Here is a 9801-nt window from a genome sequence, read left to right on the forward strand (position 1 = left end):
ACAACAGAAACATGTATGGTTATATTGAAATGCTTGCAAATTCAGTGGCGTAGCTAAGGAGCTGTGGGCCCCTATGCAAGTTTTACAATGGGGCCCCCCAAGCACTCTATACATAACAATTGATACGGCGCACCAAAATCTGCCAATGGCAACTACAGTGTCAGAGGTGCAAGAAGGGGATGGGGAACAGTTTGTTAATGATTACCACTATTCAATGTATCTCTAGAAGATATTATTATGAGCATAGGACCAATAAAGAGCTAATACTGTAGTTGTGGGAGGGCCCTTTGGGGCCCCTCTGGCCCAAGGGCCCCGATGCGGTCGCTACCTCTGCACCCCCTATTGCTACGCCCCTGCTTGCAATGCAGACTGCATGTAGAATACAGAGCAGTGGGAAAATGGAATTTGATTTTGTGGCTGACAACCCCGTTTTAAGGTTGCAAAGAATCAGCAACCTCCAATAAGGCTTACGAAGGAATCCCTGCTTCCTAGGAGATTTAGAATTTTCTCTAGGGATATAATAAAATATCACCTCCCAACAGAGGTGGAGGCCTCCAGCCATACAGCCCCCTTGCCTTCAGCCATACAGCCCCCTTGCCTTCAGCCATACAGCCCCCTTGCCTTCAGCCATACAGCCCCCTTGCCTTCAGCCATACAGCCCCCCTCCCTCCAGTCATACAGCCCCCTTGCCTTCAGTCATACAGCCCCCCTCCCTCCAGCCATACAGCCCCCTTGCCTTCAGCCATACAGCCCCCTTGCCTTCAGCCATACAGCCCCATGCCTCCAACTGTACAGATCTCCTGTCTCCAGCCATACAGCCCCCCTTCCTCTAGCGGTTAAACCCCCCTGCCTCCAGCCATACGGTTTCCTGCCCCCAGCAATACGGTTCCCTGCCTCCGGCAATACAGCTTCCTGCTTCCAGGCATGCAACTTCCTGCTTCCAGCTGTACCATACCTCCCAACATTTTGAAATCAGAAAGCGGGACACTTATGCCACACCCCTAACCACACCCCGACACACCCCTAGTCATGCATACCATAAAGATTTTATGTAAAAACGTACAGTATGTGGGTGGTGCCTGTGGGTGGGGAGGATGGTGCCACTGGAGAGGAGGCAAAAAAAATGATCGATGCGCCAGCCACTCCAATGCGGTATGTGGGATACCGGCATCACATTCCTCCCTCCCTTCCTCTGAATGTGCCCCCCTGTTTCCCCCCTGCTCGCATAGTAAGTGTGCACAGCGGAGCGGGCTGTCATCTTACCATTTATCCATGCGTACCGGTAGCTGGCTCTTCTCTGTTTCCTGTGACGTCACAGGATGCAGAGTGAAGCCGGCTGCCGGTACGCGTGGATGAATGGTAAGATGACAGCTCGCTCTGCTGCGCACACTTACTCTGCAAGCGGGGGTGGGGGGGGGAGGGCACAGGGGGCACATTCGGAGGAAGGGAGGGAGGAATGTGACACACATTGGCGCGGCTGGCACCTCGATCATTTTTTCCCCCCTCTCTGCCCAGCCGGGACACAAGGGGGTGGCACGGGATAGCGGGAGCGCCCCCCCCCCCCCCCCCAAATCGGGACGGTCCCGCGAAATTCGGGATACTTGGGGGGCTTGCTGTACATCTCCCTGCCCCCCAGCCATACAGCTGATTTTCTCCCTATAATAATACTTTGTGAATTGGCCACCCAGAACAAGTCTGCAGATTGGCTGATCAGACCTAAGCCTTAATCTATTGCCTGCATGCTTGCAGGCCCTGATTTACATCACAGGAGCTCATAGGCACAGATGTCCTGGCACCCTAAACTTTCCCCTCCAGGAACCCACATACACCCGCCACACTGCACCGCAAGTGTGCTGGCTGGCCCAGCTGTCACTTCTCTCTTCATTCCCTTGCCTGTCATAGGTAGCTGCAGGTGCCCCTTAGCATTAGGTAGCCAGAGGTACACTCAGTATTAAGTAGCTAGAGGTGCACAAAGGTGAACGAAGATCTTGTCAGTGGAATGCCAAGAGCAGGGTAAGTAAGCTCTTGCTTACACTCTCATCGGGATACAGCATAGGAAAGGAGGGAGGCACTAAGGGAAGCGAGAGAGCCGCCTTTCCATCATCAGGCGCCTGTAGGCACGGTCCTACAGTGCCTTATGGTAAATCCGGCCCTGCATGCTTGTCTCGGGTGTGGTAGTTTACTGAAACCAAAATATTCTGTAAAGGGAACAAAGATGGTGGCCTCCATATTCCACTCATGGCAGGTGTCCTTTAAAGTGAACCCGAGGTGAGAGTGATACAGAGGCTGCCATATTTATTTCCTTTTAAAGTGAATGGGAACCCATATTTAAATAAAAAAGTCAGATACTCACCTTAGGTGAGGGATGCTCTGGGTCCCATAGAGCGTCCCCTATCCTCTCCCGGTCCCCGCTGGCTCCCCCGTAGCGGTATTCGACCGTTTCAGTCAAATACCGTTGTCTCCGGTTCGTAAATGCTTCGGGAGCACTCGGGCCACTCTACACTGCGCACGCCCTCTATGACGCACTCGCGTGTGCGCCGCCTCGGCGGGGGAAGTGAACGGGGGAGCCAGCGCTGCACCGAGGGCACCGGGAGAGGAGAGGGAAGGCTCATTAGGACCCAGAGCCTTCCCTCTCCTTAGGTGAGTATCTGACTTTTTTTATTTAAATATGGGATCCCATTAGCTTTATGCAATGCCAGTTGCCTGGCAGCCATGCTGATCTAATTGGCTGCAGTAGTGTCTGAATCACACCAGAAACAAGCATGCAGCTAATCTTGTCAGATTTAACAATATTGTCAGAAACACCTGATCTGCTGCATGCTTGTTCAGGGGCTATGGCTAAAAGTATTAGAGTCAGAGGGTCAGCAGGATAGCCAGGCAATAGATAATGTTTAAATGGAAATAAATATGGCAGCCTCCATATCACTCTTACCTACTTTAACTGAAGAAAACCAATGAAAACACAAATGTATATATTCTTATTTATGTCTTTTTATTTCCATAGATGACATCAAATAGATGATGCTAAAAGTAAGGGGGCCACAATGCTTTCAACAATGCAGGAATGTCTTCAGGCTGCCAATCCTACAACCCCTTTGGTACTCCTCCCCTCCGATTCTTGTCTTGCTGCCCTTGGACACATTGCCTTGACTACCCTCCACCCTAACAGCCAACCGCGAAGTCTGGTTCAGCATCTCAGCCTTGAAGAGAATTCTTCCTCATCTGGCGGGTCTTTGCACTGCCCACCCAATCAAGACCCCACCCCTGAACACCAATCTCCTCCACCCTAGAGGAACCAGCAATGCCATCCCTAATCCATTCACCCGAACCTCTCACCGTGGATGTACTCAACCATCACTTACAACAAGGCTACAATGGCAAACTTTTTCTTGTATTTTTTTTTTAATTAACGCGACATTCTTCTATTTGCTCTCCTGTTCAAAAACAAAAAACTCCCCTCTGTGAAATGTGTTGCGATTTTTTTGTATTGAATTAAAATGAAAGCATTTATACCTCTGAAAAGCAACCAATCTCCATGGATACCCTGTGACGTCTCACCTTACCCTAAGAAAAAAGGAAAGAGAAAAGTTTTTTTTTTCACGTAAGAAGGGAACTTAGTGAAAACTCTGTACATACATGTATATTTCGGACAAGGCCTCATTGGCTCTTGTTTTTGGCTAAACTGTGCGCAGGCCTGATTTCAGCTGATGCCTTTTGTACAGTGCCAGGGACGTGGTTTCTTTATTATTTTTACATGGACATCTCACAAGAAACTTCTCACAACAGGGTAAAAAAAAAAAAAAAAGAGAAAAAAAGAGAAAAAAAAAGCAAAAAAAAAAGCATTTTGACTTGTTGTTCTGCATAGACTGTGAAATGCTGAGTGCATTGTCTTGTTATCCATGGGGAACAGAGCTGAGCGCCGGAGGGGTGAGAGACGCGGACTACAACACTTTAGCGTTTGGTAGAAGCACTGATGTCCGTATGAGAAACATCATTTATTTCAGTGTCCTCGTCACTCCTGACAAATACTCCCCCCGATCTGCAGGGCGGTCCAACCCAATCTTATCATTCTCTCTGTAATTTTGAGTAGGGAAAGTATATAGCGTGGTAAGAGATTGGAAGTATTATTCTGAGAGTCGCGGAGGGGATCATGTGGCGGCATCTTTCCTTTTCTTTTTTGTTTATACAACTTGCGTGGAAATGGAGAATCGCGTATCGGGCTTGATTTACTAAAAGTGCAAACACACTTTCAATTACTGTTGCCTTTCTGAGAATGTTCTATTAGGGATGGTCAAAAAATGCCCGTTTTTCCGACTTTCGAGGAGTATGTTGTTATTAGTCATTTTTTGCATCAAAAAATGCAAAAAAAAGTGGTGAAAGAAATCGTAAAAACGTAAAATCAGTCTTGTGATTGGTTTAAGATGACAATGGTGATCCGATTTTTGCCTAAAAATTCTGCTTTCTCCAATTGATCCAATGCTTCAGAGTTTTGTGAAAGTGCTAAAATTACCGAATTGTGGTAAATTTGTTTTCTGATTTCCGAATTCCGATTGGAATTTGGAAAACAGAAATGTGAAAATTTCAAGTTCACGGATTCAAAATGAGCATCCCTACTGAGAACGATCATTGTTCAGTAGTGATGGCCATAATATCTGGGAGAACTCATGGTGAAGCATGCAACTTGTTTGATCAGCTGATAGATTAGCAAAGCTCTGATTTGCTGTGGTCACATCCTGCTTTAGCACATGATCATGACTAGCAAATCAGAGACTTACATATCTGTCAGCTGACCAAACTTAGCACAATGCTCCTCCTTGACTTCTTCTAGACATGACCATCACGATTGTTCAGACACACAGCTCGGCAAGCCTATTCTGTTCTGTGGAGAGGGTCGGAGGAGGGTAAAGGAGAGTTGCCCCGCGGCAGGGAATGCCATAGAAGGACAATAGAGGTTGGTCATTAAAGGAGTTATCAACCAAAAAAACCCTCTCCTCCCCGGCTTTACTTACCCGGGGCTTCCTCCAGTCCCTTGCAGCTGACATGTCCCACGCAGCATCTCCGCTTGCAGGTGCCGGCCTTGGGTCCCCACCAGTGCAGAAGCTGACCTCCTCTACTGTGCCTGCTCAAGTGCTGCTGTCAATCAAGTCCACATTGTTCATAGTGTACTGCGCAGGCGCAATAGTTCTGTGACTGCGCAGTACACTGCGGAAAACGTGGACTTGATTTACAGCGGCTCTCGCACAGGCGTGGTAGAGTACCACCTCGAGGTCGGCCTCTGCACCGACGGGGACCACGGGTCGGCGGCTGCAATGCTGTCAGCTGCAAGTGGCTGGAGGAAGCCCCGGGTAAGTAGATCAGGAGGGAAAGGGTTTTTTGGTTGATGACTCCTTTAAGGATCCAACAAGATGGATCACCAATGACATTGTCAATGGGGTCACTGGCTTTCCGTATTCACACTACGTTCCTGCATATTCTTTCCACAAAAGATTTTTCTGCCCAATGAAAATCTAGTGCTGTACAGGTGGCCATATACCTACCATACAATCTAATTTGTATATCCTTACCTAATCCATGTAGTTGAAGGGCTAAAAGATTGAAAATACTTTCAAAAGAATGATTCGGTAAGTTTATCCTGCACGGAAGTGGTAAGATTGACCAACCAGAATTGTATGGCGTATGGTCAACCTCTGTGGCCGAGATAAACAGAGTTTACACCTGGTCCAATGAAAATAATTATTTTTCCAATAAATCCAGACTTTTAGGGTTATCGTGAAGGCGAGTTTCCAGCAGAGAAAGGTACAAGAACGTATCGGAAGTATCAAAATGATCTAAACAGAAAATGGGCCCAAAACTTGATCAAATAGAATAGAGTCTATAGAAATGGAATTGAGTGATCTGAGTCACCCCGGGGGGTCTTTGGAAACCAGGATAAACAATGCGGTGTATAGGTTAACATTGAGATCCTCACCAGTTAATGTCCTATAAAACAAACATAAAAATACACAAACACAATAAAATAACTGGAGTAACAGGACAACCTCCAAAAAATACAAAAACACAGAAAGATTGTGTTCAGGAAAGGAGGGAAAAAATATGAAATAGTCCTGAAGTTCCCCTTTCCTCCTCCTCCTATTTTCTCCTCACCCTATTCTACATTGCCCTCCCCACACCCTGTCCTCCTCCACTAAATTTTCATTTTTATTTTAATTTTCTTATCTTTAAAGAGGAACTGTCGCGAAAATCTTAAAATTTAAAACACATACAAATAAGAAGTACATTACTTCCAGAGTAAAATGAGCCCTATATTACTTTTCTCCTATGTTGCTGTCACTTACAGTAGTTAGTAGAAATCTGACATTACCGTATTGGGCTAGTCCATCTCTTCATGGGGGATTCTCAGAATGACCTTTATTCGTAATGCAGACACTCCCTGAAAAAGATTTATACAAAGATGCTGGCCAGCCCCCCTGTTCACCGCACACTTTTTTGGCACTGCCATTCACTAAGTGCTTTTAAAAATAAAGAAAACTCTGAGACCCCCCCCCCCCCCCCCTTCCCCCCATAAGAAGATGAGCTAGTCCAAAATCTGTCGGTAATGTCAGATTTCTACTACTTACTGTAAGTGACAGCAGCATAGGAGAAAAGTAATTTATGTCTCATTTTACTCTGGAAGAAACTTACTTCTTATTTGTATGCGTTTACCTGTATTTAAAATGTTAAAGGGGAACTTCATCCTAAACAAACATACTACTGTCATTAAGTTACATTAGTTATGTTAATTAGAATAGATGGGTAATATAATTTTTTACCCACCCTGTTTTAAAAGAACAGGCAAATGTTTGTGATTCATGGGGGCTGCCATCTTTGTCATGGGGGCAGCCATCTTTTTGGTTGAAAGGAGGTGACAGGGAGCATGAGACACAGTTCCAACTATCCTGTGTCCTGATCACTCCTCCCAGCTGCACACGCTAGGCTTCAAATGTCAAATTTAAAATGTAAAAAAAAAAAAAATTTGCACCAAAACAGCAGAACGAGAACAACATCAGAAATCCCATCATGCTTTGCACAGCATCAGGGGAAAAATGCCCGGGTAGTTTTCTTCTGTGCAGCTAAAAATGAGGCTTGTGTAAGAGAAACAAAGTTCTGATGCTGTGAAACTGTTAAAGAAACACTAAGCCTTTTCAGTGCTGCTGAGTCGATTTTTAGTCCGGAGGTTGACTTTAAGATTTTCGCGACAGAGGTCCTTTAAATTGCTTTATTTCCTCTATCTTCCATTACTTTCTTTGTTTTCTCTTCATTTTACTTTATTCCACTCTCCATTTCTATCAGTGCCTGAGCCCATTGTGGGCTTTAAGCTTGAAATCTCATTGGTAATTTGATGAATATTGATCACTGTGCTCTCTGATGAAGTTTGTTGTTGACCACGAAACGTGTCGGGTCAGCGTGTTTACTAAAGTGGCAAAAGCCACACATGCCTATATTGTTTTTATTGGATATAACAACCTGTTTTGCTAATCTATTTTGTTGAATCGTTGTACTGTGTACCGTTACTTGCCATTACTGACCACCAGAATCTCTTTCTGTGTTTTTGTATGTTTCATGGGTAGGTGTGTCACCCCGCGTATTGTAATGAGTTCATGTGGTTTATCTGTTTGGATTTAAAAAAAAAAGTTGTTTAAGATTTTAATGTATAGTTCATAGTCACCCCACCCACTACACTGTTTACCATAGTCTCTAAAGACTCCCGGTGAGGGTGGCCCAAATGAATAGTTCCTTACCAGACTTTCTTAGTTTTATTTTGAACAGTTCTCAGCAAAGGTAAGTGCATGTGAACAGAACCAGTAGCTCACTTCTGTTTCAGCAACCTTCACTGTGGTCTAACATTGCCTCTGTGATGGGTGCATACAGTGCGTATTTTACCGCATAGCAGACGCACAATGCACTGCACTGAGTTTCCTGTTCCATGGGATTTTCTCACATCTGTGTGTTCTAGCACAGAGTATAACAGCAACGCGCTGCTGCAAGCTTTTTTTTGCAGATAGGGCAAATGTAATGGACACAATACATTTTTCCCTGATGAAACGGGTCATACCTGTGAAACGCGTTGCACTGTGAAATTTTTACTTGAATCTAAAAGAATTGAGTCATCTATGTAGAGGTAAGTCCACCACTACCTCCCTTTTTAAGTGTATTTTATCCTGTTTTGCCGCCTCTTTTCTAATATTATCAGCAAGTTTTGTCCACCCTTGCTGGAGGGGTGTAGTCCCCCTTTTCTTCCGATCTACAGAGCGGCGACTTCTTAACCTAAGTGGGGTCAGGTCTAATCTCCCCACCTGCCTAATCAGCGGTTGCCTTAGTGGTAAACCTTCTTTGTATCAATTTATACAAAGTACTTCTTTCACTTTATCCTAACATACTACACTATTGTAGACTCTCGATTTTCCCTTTTTGTCTCCCTACAGAAATAATGTGTACCAGATGTATTATCTTAATGAGCTGTGCTTAAGTGCAATACACACACAAATGCACAGCAACGGGAGGAAAAAAGCTTGCATACATAGGAGTTGAATCACAAAGCAGCATTATGCTGTACCGCATTGGTTTACACATGTTACTTTAGCGCACCGTGCATGTGTAACAGTATTCGTGTGTAAAGTCTTCCCGCTCAAAATGTCCCTTAACTATAGTACATATAGTATGCATAAAATAACAGGTTGGCAGAACTGTAAATTCATGGAATGCTTTGATCTCTCCAACTAGCAGAAAATATAAAAAGTGAAAGCAGAAGTTCTCTGTTATTGTCTCACACTGCCCCCTAGTGACAAGTGGCCGTAACTACACATTACAGCAGTACTAATTAGAAGCAGGGAAATGTAACAAGTAAGAAATTAAAAATGGGCTAAAATAAATTGGCCGGGAACACTTGCAAGCCTCTAAATAAATTGGCTGCTAAAGGGTTAATTCACTTAAATATTTAGTTTCATCCAAGCCTGTAAATCATTATGCATGTACAATGCACTAAATCAACATGTAAATCTGTGCGTTACAGCGTAACAATGCTTTGCGAATCATCCCCACAGTGCAAATCAACCAGAATAGTGGATAGTATTTTTGAAATTTGTAGGATGACTCCTCGGTAAATCAGATCCAGGTGTAAATTTAAAAAAGCAAAGAAGTTTCTTTATACTAAAGAAACTGTAAGAGGCCTGAGTGAGCACATTTTGTCGTTGTTGTGGGGATCTCCACAATGTGTATCCATATGTGATGCGCGAGGATGCCTGATGGGCACACTTACTTGACAACACACTGCTCCATGCATTTCTGTGCGCAACACAGCACTGTGCCCTTGAGTGTAGTTAAATTGGGTCGGCGCTGCAATGGGTGCAACGGCAATGCCATATTTTTAAACGCAGAGCCACCTGCATTGCAGATCATTGTGACAGTGTGCCCAGGCCATTAGCCTCAAGCGTAAAACATTATAATTCCAAATAGTGCAATTGTGTGACCCAAAGCAACCAATCAGTTTGATCTTTTTTATTTTTTCAGCTGTGGGGAAAAAAGATTGTTTGTTTTTGTTTTGTTTTTACTTAAAAGGTATGCATAATTTGATAAATATATTTATTTTATTTAAATATTGTATGAAAAACACTATTATGATTGACTTTATTATTGGGGGGGGGCACTTCACCTGTTTTGAGTTTTTTGACTAGCAAGTAGGCTGAAAAGCTTCCTGGTTTACTGGTGCAGGGAACAGGTAACTAACACTGCAGAAGCCAAGTCCCCAGACTTGGTGACAGATAA

General features: G+C 44.3%; 1 protein-coding gene across 1 annotated transcript in view; it reads left to right on the top strand.

Annotated features, from left to right (window-relative positions):
• LHFPL4 (LHFPL tetraspan subfamily member 4) overlaps positions 1–5125 on the top strand; it is a 166990-nt gene extending 161865 nt beyond the window's left edge. Inside the window, exon 3 of the mRNA XM_068252563.1 lies at positions 3005–5125. Within this exon, the coding sequence (XP_068108664.1) occupies positions 3005–3018 (14 nt within the window). The 3' untranslated portion in view covers positions 3019–5125. The remainder of the gene's footprint in view (positions 1–3004) is intronic.
• Positions 5126–9801: the final 4676 nt, after the last annotated feature.

The sequence above is a fragment of the Hyperolius riggenbachi genome, chromosome 9 (genome assembly GCF_040937935.1).
Source record: "Hyperolius riggenbachi isolate aHypRig1 chromosome 9, aHypRig1.pri, whole genome shotgun sequence".
Classification (NCBI taxonomy): Eukaryota; Metazoa; Chordata; class Amphibia; order Anura; family Hyperoliidae; genus Hyperolius; species Hyperolius riggenbachi.